The sequence below is a fragment of the Mesocricetus auratus genome, unplaced genomic scaffold (assembly GCF_017639785.1).
Source record: "Mesocricetus auratus isolate SY011 unplaced genomic scaffold, BCM_Maur_2.0 Super-Scaffold_100004, whole genome shotgun sequence".
Lineage (NCBI taxonomy): Eukaryota > Metazoa > Chordata > Mammalia > Rodentia > Cricetidae > Mesocricetus > Mesocricetus auratus.
The window spans coordinates 87,078,848-87,092,781 of NW_024429189.1; the positions used below are offsets into that span (position 1 = coordinate 87,078,848).

Consider the following 13,934-nt stretch of genomic DNA (forward strand, 5'->3'; position numbering starts at 1 on the left):
ACAACAGTCAATGGAAGTTCTCTGTTGGCTCCTATATCTGTGTAACAAATTCCTGGGTTTGTTTGTTTGTTTTCAAATCTTCTTGATAACATTTTGACTTTGAATCATTATAAGATGCCCAGGTTCATCTGGTGTATTTCCTACTCCAATCTTAGAATCAGCCACATGGCAGATAATATGTGTTCCCCAGTCATGTATCACAAAAGCAAAAGTGAGGGCTGAGGAGGTCACTTGGCCCGTATAGTGTTTGATGTGCAAACATGATGGCCTGAGATCAGCCCCCAAAACTTACTTTAAAAATCCTGACATGGTGGGAAGTGCTCCGAATCCCAGCACTGGAGAAGCAGAGACAGGCAGATTCCCTGAGACTGTCTAGCCAGCCAGCCTAGTGTACTCTGTGAGCTCCAAGTTAGTAAGAGCCTCTGCTTCAAAAAACACAATGGAGAGCACTTGAGATATGACACCCAAGGTTGACCTATAGCCTCCACGTGCACACACACATAAAAAATGGGTTTCATTATGACATTTTTGTAACGTATGTATTTTTCTTGGCTTATATTTATCCTCCGTTACTCTTTCTTGCTTTTCTCTTCCCACTCCCACTGCTATCCTTCCTCTTCTCAAATAATCACCTTTGGTCTTTCTTTTCTTTTTAAAACTTAAGTTACAGACCATGTGGCACTTATCTTTGATCCCAGCTCTCTGGAAGCTGAGGCAGATGGATCTCTGAGTTTGAAGCCAATCTACAGAGCTAGTTCCGGGACAAACGATAGTGTCTCAAAAAAACAAAAAGAACAAAGCTTAAAAAAATTTTTTTTGGCTTTTTGAGACACATCTCCTGGAGCCAGGCTGGTCTCAAACATGGTATGTAGCCCATGATGACCCTAGCTCCCTGCCCTCTGCCTGCCTTACCTAGGTACTGGGATTGCAGGCATGTGCCACCACAGGCATGTGCCACCATGCCTGTCTCGCCGTTCTACGTTCACCTTTTTCAAAAATCTTTATTATTTTTTATGAGCAGTGACTTATGCATTATCTGTAACACAGCACTTGTGGCAGCATGGCTTCTGTTCTTCTGACTTCCACATGTGGTTTGTAGGAGGTCAGCAGCGCCCCAGAGCCTGGGGAAAGGCTCTTTCATTCTCTCATTCTCTCTTATAAGTGCACTTTATGTATCTTGGAGGCTTGGTGGACCATCACATCCAGTTTATGCAGCTCTGGGATGAACCCAGGGCTTTGTGCATTCTATGCAAGCATCCTACCAACCTGGCCTGTTTGCAAGTCTAGATTTCCCATTTAAGAGAAAACATGCAATGTTTGTGGTTTTGCTTTTTTTTAATTCTGGCTTATTTTGTTTAACATGATGGTCTCCAGTTGCATTCTCCTGTAAATGACATAATTTCATTCTTTTATGGTATCTTCTGGGAGGTTAAAGGACAACGGGAGGGAGAGAGCCTTTCCATTCACCGTGTGAGTTCTGGATATTAAGCTCATGTCATCAAGCTGGGCAGTGACTGCCCTCACTGCTGACAACTATCACTACCCAAATTCTGTTCTTCCTTTCAGTTGAATAAGATTCTATTATGCAGGTGGGTGTGGTGGCGCACGCCTTTAATCCCAACACTCAGGAGGCAGAGACAGGCAGATCTCTGTGAGTTCGAGGCTAGCCTGGTCTACAGAGTGAGCTCTGGGACAGCCAGGGCTACAAAGAGAAACCCTGTCTCATAAAAACAACAACAAAAGATCCCGTTGTACATATATAATACATGTTCTTAATACACTCTTTTGTTGATGACCAGGTAGGCTCTTCCATAACTCAGCTATTGTGAACAGTGCCACAATAAATGTCACAGGAATCTCTGTGATATGCTAATGTAGATTCCCTCAAGTATATCTATAAGTAGCCACATTGTAATGTTTTTAGTTTTTCTTAAAGAAATTCCACATTGATTTTTTAAATATTTATTTATTGTCATTTTATTTTATGTGTATGAGTTGTCTGCATGTGTGTATGTGTATCATTTGTGTGCCTAGGGCCTTCCTGCAAGGGGTGCTAAATCCCCTGGATCAAGAGTCACAGTAGTTGTGAGCTACTGTGTGGTTGCTGGAAATCGAATCTAGGTCCTCTGCAAGAGTAACAAGTGTTAATTGCTGAGCCATCTCTCCATCCAACCCATTTTGTTTCTGACAAAGGGTTTCATGTATCCCAAACTGGCCTCAAACTCACTATACTGCCAAGGATGACCCTGAACTTTGATCCTCCTCTTTCTACCTCCTAAGTGCTGTGATGACAGGTATGAGACTTTACATCCAGTTTATGGGAGACTGGGAGTCAAATCCAGGGCTTCCTGCAGGCTAAATAAGCTCTCTACCAATGGAGTTGCATACTCAGCCTGCCTGTAAAGTGATTTTAAGTGGGTGTTGAGCATGGCAGGCAATAAATTACATGCTGTACTTTCTCCCTTCTAACCATCGGCTAGGGTTTCCATTTGGTTGCTTAGTGTTAGTGGGCTTTAAATTTTTGTTATTACATGTATTTATTATTTATTTACTTATTCCTGTGCTTTTGGAAGGTTTTGTTTCATTTTAAATCCTTGGTTCACCTTTGTAATAGGTTTTCTGTCCCCTGACACAGTAAGCCAGATCAAGCTGAATTGAAAAAGTTTAACAGGTGTATTTGAGCAAAGCAACTCCCAGGCAAGTTCTCCAGTTCCAGAGGTGGGAGCCAGAGAAGCTGCACCCACAAATGAAAGCAGGGAGACTTTATACATTGTAGGCGAGATGACCTGTCTGCCACAGCTGGGGTTGTGTCAAGTATGGTCAAAGCTGAGTCTTTCAGGGCTTTAGGCAAGGACTTGGGCAGCTGGCAACTTCAGGGAAGGAAGCTGCGGTGAGTTCCAAGAATGCAGAACTGGGCTTTTGGACGCCTTTCTCTCATTCAGAGGCTCTCTGAGCAGGCGGGGTTTGGAGAGAGAGACAGGAATGGGCATTCCCAGGTCATGCTGGGGTGAGCTGGAGGTTCCAACCGAACACTTTGTTTCCTTCTGTGTCTTACCTGTATTCTCCAGTCTTCTGGCATAAAGCGCTGTTATATAATGGGAGCCAGAGGGGCCAAGGACACCACAAGAAAACCCACGGAATCAACTAACTTGGGATCACAGGGGCTCAGAGACTGAACTGCCTACCAGAGAGCTTGCATGGGACTGACCTAGGCCCTCTACACATATGTGACAGCTGTGCCTCTTGGTCTTCGTTGTCATGGGGGTGGGAGGGGGCAGCCTGCCTCATCTGCACCGTCAGCCACGTGGCAGGTGCACCTTTTAAAGGAGTGCCCAGCAGTCATAGTGTCTTCTTGTCTTTGTCTCTCCTCTTCCTGTTCTCTATGTCTGTCTTCCTGCCTGCCTCTCTCCTGTCCCCACACTGACAGGGCCTTTCTCTCTTTCACTCCCCGCCCCACCATCCCACAATAGCCCTCTTACTCTAACTCTGGGAAGTTGTGTGTTTGCACAGTGGCAAACCTTGGCAGCGTCTGCTGAAAGGTACCCACTTCGTCTTTCTTTTTTAAAATCACTATAGTCTTCTTGTGGGGCTCCTAACGGTAGGAGCAGGGGCTGTCTCTGACTCTTTTGGAACCCTCCTGCTGGGTTGCCTGGTCCAGCCTTATTAGGAGAGGCGGTGCCTACTTGTACTGCAACTTGATATGCCATGCCTGGCTGATATACTTGGGAGGCTTGCTCTTTTCTGAAGAGAAAGGAGGAGTGGATGCAGAAAGAGGAAGAAGGGAGGAGGGAAGGAGGGAGGGAGGGAGGGAGGGAGGGAGGGAGGGAGGGAGGGAGGGAGGGAGGGAGGGAGGGAGGGAGAAACTGTGATTGGACTGGGGAAAAACTGTAATGATAATAGGCATGATAATCAGCATGCCCCTACCCCTGCAGGAGTCACTTAGCTTTTTCCTGCACATCCAAAGAAATGTATTTCTTTGATGTGAAGTCCAGCAATGATCTAGAATCTGTTTTCCTGTCGGCGGTGCTGGCTTGCCATTCTTATCCTGCTAGCCCTCTCAGCACTCAGTGTCAAGCCTGTTTCAGTATTTGTGGTTCTGTTCCTTTTCTTTGCTCAACTTCTCCAGAAACCACTGCTATCTGACTACTGCTATTGCTTCTGGGCTTTTGGTACTCTGGTGGTACTGGGATTAAACCCAGGGCTTTGCACATACTAGGTAAGTGCTCTAATGCAGAACACATCTCCATTCCTTGTTCATTATTAGTGCATAAGAATAGGAAATTGTTTTTAAGAAGACAAAAAAAAGCTATTAATAAATTCAACATTGCAAGATTATTACTTCACTGATTTTTTAAAAGAAATTGTGTGTGTGTAGCATGAGGGTGCTACTGAGTTTTACAGGTGGATGTGAGCCACCAGATACATATGTTAGGAACTGAACTTCATTATTCTGCAAGAGCAGCAAGTGCTTGTAATCACTAAACTACCTCTGCACCCCCTACCTTATAATTTTATATATTTTCTTTTATACTAAAACAATTTACCAGATGGTACACACCTTTAATTCCTGCACTCAGGAGGCAGAGGCAGGCAGATCTCTGTGAGTTCAAGACCAGCCTGGTCTATAAAGCAAGTTCCAGGACAACCAGAGCTATTACACAAAGAACCCCTGTCTCAGGGCAGGGGAGTGCACCTTAGTTCTTAATGATAATAATCAAAATTCTTATTTGTTTTATCACCTATATAATGTGCCAAAGTTCTGAAATAATGTTAGTATCCTCATCTTTTTAAAATATATTGTTTCATATATTTCTTTCTTTTTTCTTTGAAAAGCCTTTGTCAATTACTAGTACTTCATGGCCTATTGACACTCCCATAGAATTTCTTTCTTTCTTTCTTTTGTGGAAAGAACTGTTCTTGTTAGGGAGGCACGGCAATAGTACCTTAGAAAGTTACAGGAATAACCACTCAGTCACCAAAGCCCTGGTTTTGTCATGTCATGGTACCCAATAGTGCCTGGTGAGTCAGCTTTGCCAAGTTTGACTTTTCAACAATAGCTGTCACTGCTGTGCAGTCCAATGGCCATCTGCAACTACTTGTCTGTATCCAGGAGGCATATATAAAGAAGAAATTATATAAATTCTACAAAGTTTCATTCAGAAAATGCAAGAGGAAGCATTTCCTAATTCATTCTATGAGAACAGCATTGTCTTGATACCAAAGTCAGGTAAAAAACAGTACAAATCAGAGAAACCATACGCCAACATCCTTTATGAAATTAGATGCAAAGCTCCATGACAAAATATCAGCCAGAAATCCAGGAATGCACCAAAATAATTTACTTACATCACGCTTGATTTACCCCAAGGAAAATGACTGAAGCAAAAACATGTAATTCACTACATTGAAAGGTTAATAACAAAATAAAATGCTGGGTTCTGCAAACAACTACATAGACTCCTGGCAGGGCACCCATGAACAATAAAACAGTCCCCAGAGCAGTGCAAGTCTCCTTACTTGTTTCATTTTATTTGGGCTTTGGGGGCTTGAGATGGTTGCTGCTTGTTGTTGTGTTTCTTGTTTTGAGATAGGGTCTTTTTACAGTGCCCAGGCTACTCATAAATTTGTACCAAATCTTCATTCTCCATGCCCCAGGTACTGGGATTGTAGGTATGCACCATCACAACAGGCCAGATGGCAACTTCTCTAAGACAATAAAGAGCAGCTACAAAAAACCTTCACCAGTATCACAGCTAACAAGGCACTAAACGTTTGTCCCTCTGACCTAGGAAAAACCAAGGGCTTCAATTCTCACCACTCACATTCAGACTGACACTGGAGGCTAAAGGCGTGTGGATGAAATGATAAAACAAAGCTGTCTTTGTTTGCAGACAGTATGACTTTGAAAATCCCAGGGAATCTACCAAACTGTTCTGACAACTAATCAGTGAGTTTTCCAAATCTGTGAACCCAGATAGAATTTCATTTTTTAAAGTTACATTTATTTATTTAATCTATTGTGTAAGTATCTATGTGCGCAGGGAAATGTATGTATTTCATGGCACATGTGTGGAAGTCAGAGCTCAGAGCACAATTTATGGGAGTCAGCTTTTTGTTTTGTTTTGTTTTATTTTCCAAGACAGGGTTTCTCTGTGACTTTGGAGACTGTCCTGGAACTAGCTCTTTGTAGACCAGGCTGGTCTCAAACTCACAGAGATCTGCCTGCCTCTGCTTCCCAAGTGCTGGGATTAAAGGTGTGCGCCACCACCGCCTGGCTGGGAGTCAGCTTTCTTATAGAACCCAGAGCCACCAGCTCCGGGGCATCACCACCCACAATGGGCTGGGCCCTCCTCATCAATCACTAAGAAAAATGCCCTATAGCCAGATCTTACGGAGGCATTTCTCAATCGAGGTTCCCTCCTTTCAGATGACTCTAGCCTGTGTCGTGTTGTCATAAAACTCGCCAGCACGGAACACTTCACAGGAATAACAAGATCTCTTGAAGCTGTGAAGAACAACGTTAAAATCAAAACACCAAATCTTTAATTAGCCTAAAAGTAAAAAAAATAAAATGAATTACTTAATTAAAGCAATGAATGAAATCAAGAGCACCCTCTGTTGGCTGCCACTAGGCTGTGCGAGACCTAGTTTTGGAAACTGCAGGGGCCACTGCTGCTGCTCTGAGCAGATTTGCCCCTTCGAACAAACAGGGAGGGGGCAGGTGAGGCTCACACCAGATTTACTGTCTTCTTTCCAGACTGCCAAGACCTGCAGATGCTGGCACATATGCTGCCTCTAAATATTTATGTCCCACATCTTAGAAAGGAAGACTTTTTTCTTCTTCTTCTAGCATCCTTTCCCCTGGCTTTCAAAAACAAAAGCCATGAGTTCTGCAGCCACTCTGCCCCACCCTCAAGGTACATGCCATTGTGTACTCAAGGTACATGCTACTCTGTGTATAGTGTGGGAGAGAAGAGGGCATAGCCTTGGAGTGGTTTCCTTACCTTCTCTGATCCTCAGTTGTTTATTTTTCCTCTAAGACAGGGATTGCTTATGTAGCCCAGGCTGACCTTGAACCAGCCATCCTCCTGCCTCAGCCCTTCCAGTGCTGGGATTATAGATGTGCACCAATACACCCAACTTCTGAGCTTCAGCTCTCTGGTTTGAAAAAGAGAAGTGATGGTATTCCACACTCTTGGAGGGAACGGCTAGCTGTGGAGGCGTAAGGGTCAGTGAGTATAAAGCCCATGGTACCAGGGCAGTATGCCATTAGGTCAGTTGGGAAATCCTACAATTGTCGGTATTACCTGGTTGTCTCCTTTTTGTTCTGCAGGAAATTTGTGAGAATCCCAGATTTATCATTGGTGGAGCCAACAGGACTGACATCTGCCAAGGAGACCTAGGTAGGAAACTCCCTCCACCATGCCCTGCCAGGCCATCCAGGGCTAGTTAGCAGGTGTGATCTCTATTCGGGATGTGAAGGAACAAAATTCTGCTTTTTCTTTTAATGTATCTCAGAATCTTTTTAATTATTTATTTAAGTGTGTGTGTGTGTGTGTGTGTGTGTGTGTGTGTGTGTGTGTATACACCCACACACCTAGAAGGTCAGAGAACAACTTGAGGGGGGACTGTTTTTTCCTTCTCCTGTGTAGGATCTGGAGGTCAAACTCAGGTCCTCATGCTAGGCATCTCCACACTAAAGGAGTCCTTTGACAGAGGTGGCATTTACCCAGAGGAGGAGGGGCCCAGGTTCTGTTGGCCTGTCAGCTTGGCTGTTACACAGGCCTTCTTCTTCCACCTTTAGTTCCGGAAGCATCCTCCCTGGGGCAGACTGTGGGCAAGCTCTGTGAAGAGAAATCATTAAAAGATAATTTAAAACTTGACCAAAAAATTCAAGGACAGCTGAAAAGTACAAGCTTAGTTTATTCCAGAAAGAGAGGTCGAGGACACCATGGATGTTGGGGCTCCCAGCACCTGAGGGACACTGCCTGGGGTGTGTGGACAAACTAAGATCTGAGCCCTTCAAACCAACAGGCTACTTCCGCAGGACAGACTGGCTGATTCAAAGGAGGGTAGCTTGGGCAGTTGTCTGACTCTCCTTACCAGCAGGGTGGCGGCTAGTCTGTGCCCTTAGTAGACAGATGCAGGACTGTCGGGGCACTGGGCGTGCCCTTTGGCAGCTTCGGTGCCTTTTGTAGACTGGTCCTGAACAGCTGGCTGATACACATCTGCTTAGTTGATGGTTCTCTGACACACAGTTTTCCTCCATGCCAAAAGGGAAAAGAGCTCACCGGGCAAAGACAGAGAGGGCAGCCATGATCACCACTGCTCTGTCTCCAAGAAGGAAGTGAGTCTCCTTTGTAAAAGGAGGAATTAGTTGACCTTAGGGAAACATCCAATCCTGAGAGAATGAGTTACCCTGTTCCTCAGGCTATGGAAGAATTCCTGCCACTGTCCTTGCCTGGGCTCACACCTGGTGAGGCAGACAGGAAGAAGGGCCGTGGGCAGCATGAGCATCCAGAACTCCTGCCAGGGGTTGGGCCTTCTCTTCCCAGAGGGGCAGCCCCCACCTGACTAACAGAGTCTGTGTCTGACTGCAGGGGACTGCTGGTTTCTTGCAGCCATCGCCTGCCTGACCCTGAACGAGAGGCTGCTTTTCAGAGTTATACCCCATGATCAAAGTTTCACTGAAAACTATGCTGGGATTTTCCACTTCCAGGTGAGGAAATGGGGATGTGGGTGAGACAGCAGCCAGACCTGGGTTGATGCATCAAAGATAACCTCAGACAAGGCACCAAAATGCTCCATGTTGCAATAAGGAATGAAAACAAATAACCTTCTCTGGGGCTAGTTTAACAAAGAGCCAGCCCACTTCTTCTTGTGTGTTTCCAGTCTGTGGTCACTGACCTGTCTGTAGACTATTTATTTTCTTTTTGGTTTTGGTTTGGTTGGTTGGTTGGTTGGTTGATTGATTGGTTTTTTGAGACAGGTTTTCTCTGTGTAGTTTTGGAGTGTGTCCTGGAACTGGCTCTGTAGACCAGGCTGGCCTCCAACTCACATAGATCTGCCTTCCTCTGCCTCCCTAGAGCTGGGATTAAAAGTGTATACCACCACCGGCCAGTGTATTCTGTCTGTTGTATGTGTTTGATTTGCCTGTCCTTGTTGCCTGTGTGTGGTATCTGATGTATGTATGTGTCTGTTCTTATCTGTGCCTGCCTCCCCCAACCCCCTCACCCCTCCACCCCCAGGTGTAACTTTGGAGCCTGTCATAGAACTCACTCAGTAGATCAGGGTGGTCTCGAACTCACAGAGATCCACCTGCCTCTGCCTCTGCCTTCTGAGTCCTGGGATTAAAGGCCTGCGCCACCACTTCCGAGCCCTACTGTGCCTGTTTTGTATATGTCTGTTACGTGTGTGTGTGTGTGTGTGTGTGTGTGTGTGTGTGTGTGTGTGTATTTATTGAATAGCACAGAAAACATGGCTTGGGAAAGGAATGAGAGATTACTTTTTACTGGAAAGAGGTTATTTTACTGACGCCAAATCACCCAGAATAGTACTCAAAACCACAAACATACCATCCTATATCCACAGGTTGCTTCCAACATTTATGGAATATTTGTCACTTAAGGTTGTCCCAACCTGTTGGCTATTTTTGGTAAATGATTGCCGTAACATTATAATCTTGGGTCAGGACATGGGAGAGAACATAATTTAAGATTAAAACTACACATTAGCTTAGGCTGTAAAGGCTGAAGGCATGGGAAATCCAAAGCATAATGAGGTTGGTTACAATGTTCTCTTAAAGGCCAGTTAAACAGGCTGAGAACAGAGCAGGACAGCAGGTTAGTTACATAGTTCTAATAGGTACATAGTTCTAAATGATCTCAAGTCATGTTATTAACTTGGCTGCAAGGTCCAGAAAAAGTTCGGTCTCTTTGGAGTGAAGATATATTTTCAGAAAGTTATCTCACCACCCAGCTCATCTACCCACCACTGGTCTCCCAGCCTTGTCCTCCCAGTGGGTCCAGGAAAGGGTCAGTACACCTACCCATGGGCAGTGACTCCTTTACTCAGGAAAGGGTCAGTACACCTACCCATGGGCAGTGACTCCTTTACTCTGCAAGCTTGTGAGGAAGCAGCTGTTTATCTGTGCCATGACTTTACATACTTTCCACCGTGCCCCCAGAAAGGACGGGAGGAAGGCATCCTGTCTTCTGACCTGTGTGTCTATTTTTGCCCTCCAGCTGACTGGCTGCTGTTACTGCCTGCAGCCCCCTCAGACAGGTTCTTAAGATGTCCACTCTGAGGGTGGTGGCTTCCTTTGGGTTTTTACTGGGATCCCTGGTTCATGAACTGCAGCCCCTGTACTCTGCACCCTTGGCAGCAGAGTCTACACCAACTCTATCATTTACCTTCCTAGGCCCTTCGGGAAAATTCTAGTCGTTTGGGCGTTTAGTTGCCAGTTTGATCCAGAACTGAAATTATTGGTTCTAAACTAATTTATCCACTAGAAGTTTTCTGGGTACCAATCATTTGGTGTGGAGACAAATTCTGGGCTGGACCAGAGCAGACCAGAAACCCGAATGTGGGGGTACTTGAACTTTCTGGGGTTCTGAGCAGTCTGCCTCCAGCCCTGATGACCCCTAATGTCCAGAGTGGCTCAGACATCCTCTCTTGACATCTCACTAGTTTCGTCCCTCAGCATACTCCTGGGTTGTCCTTTTCCATTTCAGCCCTTCAGTAAGAAATGTATAAATCAGCTGGGCTCAGGAGGCTGAGGCAGGAGGATCACCATGAGTGCAAAGCCAGCCTGGGTGCTAGTAAAAATAAGTTGTTTATCTGTGCCCTCTGACCTCACACATGTACCACTGTAGCCCAGAAAGGAGAGGAGGGGGAGGGAATCCTGTCTGCTGGCCTGAGTGTCTCAAAAACAACAGAAAAGAAGAAAGGAGAGGAAGAGAGAGGGAGGAAGGAAAGGGGGAGAAAGGAGAAATACCTAAGTTAGTCCAACAGCTTTACTTCACATCATGGGATCTCAATCCTGGGCACACAGAGCAACCACTTGGGATACATGAAAGTACTTACAGCAGGTCTGTCCCAGACCTCTAGGCAAGGGGGGGGAAAGCCTCAGGTCCTAAGATATTCACAGAGTGCCCAGAACCGGGCGGGCTTTCCGCAGACACTGAGTGATATGTAGTTTCTGTCCCCCAGAAGCACACAGTGTACATAGAGATAGATTCAGGGACTCCAAAGCCAGCTTCAGGTACGAAGCCTGGGAAACGGTAGCCAAGGCTGAGAGCCCTGCGGTATGTGAGCGAGGGTCAAAGCATTCCCTGGATGTGACTGTGTGACTTGCTTCTTGCAGTTCTGGCGCTATGGAGACTGGGTAGATGTGGTCATTGATGACTGTCTGCCAACATACAACAATCAGCTGGTTTTCACCAAATCCAACCACCGCAATGAATTCTGGAGTGCTCTGCTGGAGAAAGCTTACGCTAAGTAAGGTGTGGGAGGTCAGGATGGGAGACAGGACTTCACGTGGGGATGCAGATTTGAGAATTCAAAGACTCACTCACATTGGGCTAGGCGTGTGTGTACATGATCATGGGCAGTGTGGGAGTTCAGCTAAGACCCCGAGTCAGCCTGAGAACAGGTCCACGCGGCAGGAGGCCTATCTAAAAAGCATAGCGTTAACAGAAGAAATAAAGTTGTGTGTCATAAAGCCGCAGCTTCCTGAAGCTGGCTCTTTGGTCCTGCCTTCCTGTGATGCTTCCAGTCTTGATCAGCTCACTGCATCTCTGGAGTTCAGCCAAGATGTCTCTTACCCTTGACCCCACCCCCACCCCCAGGCCCTCCTCCCATCCCCACGGCCCACCCCCACCTCCACCCCACCCTCCCATCCCTCACCCCCAACCCCACTGCTAGGCTTAGCAGACAGTGGAAGAGTGCCTTGGGGGAGTAGGGACAGTACAGTGGGTAACAATGCTTCTGGCTCTCTGTGGCCTTGCGTTACTTAGCTGGCCATCCTTCCTGGGACTCCCAGACTCCAGATTGGCTTTTGTCCTCTCTCCAAGGCTCCATGGTTCCTACGAAGCTCTAAAAGGTGGGAACACCACAGAGGCCATGGAGGACTTCACAGGAGGGGTGACAGAATTTTTTGAGATCAAAGATGCTCCCAGTGACATGTACAAGATCATGAGGAAAGCCATCGAGAGAGGTTCCCTTATGGGATGCTCCATTGATGTAAGTCTGGCTCCTAGGAAGCCTTCTACTTTTAAACACACAGCCTCCTTCTGGGATGGAGTGAATGTTTCGTTTTAGGATGCGAGAGCCAGATGGTATGATGACTCATTGGTAAGGACATGTACTTCTAAACCTGGGGATCTAAGTCTGATCCTTGGGATCCCCTGGTAGAAAGAAAATGGACTCCCACAACTTGTCATTTGATTCTGCAGGTATCCCCACCACACACTAAATAAATGTTTAAAAAAAAAAAAAAGGAACTACCAATAAATAATTCCAGCAATTTAGAAGTTGAGACAGGAAGATAGTTATTTATGGGCTGATCTGGGATGAATAATGAGATCCTGCTTAAAAAAAGGGGGGGGGATTCTTGACTTTAAAATTGGCAGGTTTTCAGCGGAAATGTATTCCTGGGGGTGAGAGGTAGTTCTCAATAAAAAGACAGCAATGATATTGCAAGCCCTAGAATTCAGGTAAAAATAGGTCTAGAGACCCGGCTGGCAGGCCTCTTCTGTCCGACAGCTCAGCGCAAGCATGCCCCCTAGCCAACCATATGGCTGACTGTGTACTTAGTCCCATTGTTTCCCTTAAAATCGGCTAGTCGCTCCCTAGCCACTGAACTTTGACATCAGTCCTTGAGCTTTGTGCTGCTGTCTAGATGATCTCTGAGTCCCTCTCTCAGCGCATCACTGTGACAGCAACTGAGACAGGAATGAGTAGAAGGACCCACCATGGCCTGGCCTCTCCTAGGGCTGCTTTGGGACTAGCCATCCCGAGGAAAGGGTGGGGCAAGCTAACGCCCACCCTGCTCTCCCAGCGCTCCCTTGGATAGGAAGGCTTGGCTGTCAGTCAGCATAAGCAAGACACACAGGAGCTCTTCGCTATCACTCTCCTGCATCTTTTCTGCGTTTGTCCCCTGTTGACATCTCCTGTTTTGCTGTCTGTCTCTCCCTTCTCCTGTCTCCTTCCCTTCCCTTCCTCCCTTGTTTGTTCTCTTTCCCTTTCCTGGGTTCTCCACCTTCCCATCGGGCCTCAGGATGGCACAAACATGACTTACGGAACCTCTCCTTCTGGTCTGAACATGGGGGAGTTGATTGCGCGGATGGTGAGAAATATGGATAACTCGCTGCTCAGAGACTCAGACCTCGACCCCAGGGGCTCAGATGACAGACCATCAAGGGTGTGTACATCTCCAGCTGTCAAAAGTGACTAGCACTCCCTGACCTACATGTCCCATCTTGAAGTCAACTCCCCAGAGCAGGCAGTGCACAGAACAAATTCCCTCCCCTTTGATCACTCTCTCATAAGGAACGCAGGGCTTACATCCTCCTGCCTGGAAAGCACACATGCTTATCCAAGGACTGAGTCATACAAAAAACAAAACAAAAAACCCACAGAGGAAAATTAATAGCCTATATTTTCCCATCTAAAGATAACTGCCCAGAAGCCTGGCGTTGGTGGCGCACGCCTTTAATCCCAGCACTTGGGAGGCAGAGGCAGGCGGATCTCTGTGAGTTCAAAGCCAGCCTTGTCTACAGGGCGAGTTCCAGGACAGCCTCCAAAACAATACAGAGAAACCCTGTCTTGAAAAACAAAAACAAAAACAAAGAAAAAAAAGATAACTGCCCAGCATTTGGTATATGATCTTTCTGGGAACATATTTAAACCATATTTTTGTCTTTAAAATCATA

The 13,934-nt window shown here is 46.2% G+C and overlaps 1 protein-coding gene across 2 annotated transcripts in view; it reads left to right on the top strand.

Moving 5' to 3' along the window:
- The window catches only part of Capn3 (calpain 3), a 47,252-nt gene that overhangs the window by 14,442 nt on the left and 18,876 nt on the right, over positions 1–13,934 (top strand). For both annotated transcript variants that reach the window (XM_040746102.1, XM_040746103.1), the window contains exons 2-6: positions 7,334–7,403; positions 8,601–8,719; positions 11,366–11,499; positions 12,075–12,243; positions 13,280–13,423. In XM_040746102.1, the coding sequence (XP_040602036.1) occupies positions 7,334–7,403; positions 8,601–8,719; positions 11,366–11,499; positions 12,075–12,243; positions 13,280–13,423 (636 nt within the window). The remainder of the gene's footprint in view (positions 1–7,333; positions 7,404–8,600; positions 8,720–11,365; positions 11,500–12,074; positions 12,244–13,279; positions 13,424–13,934) is intronic.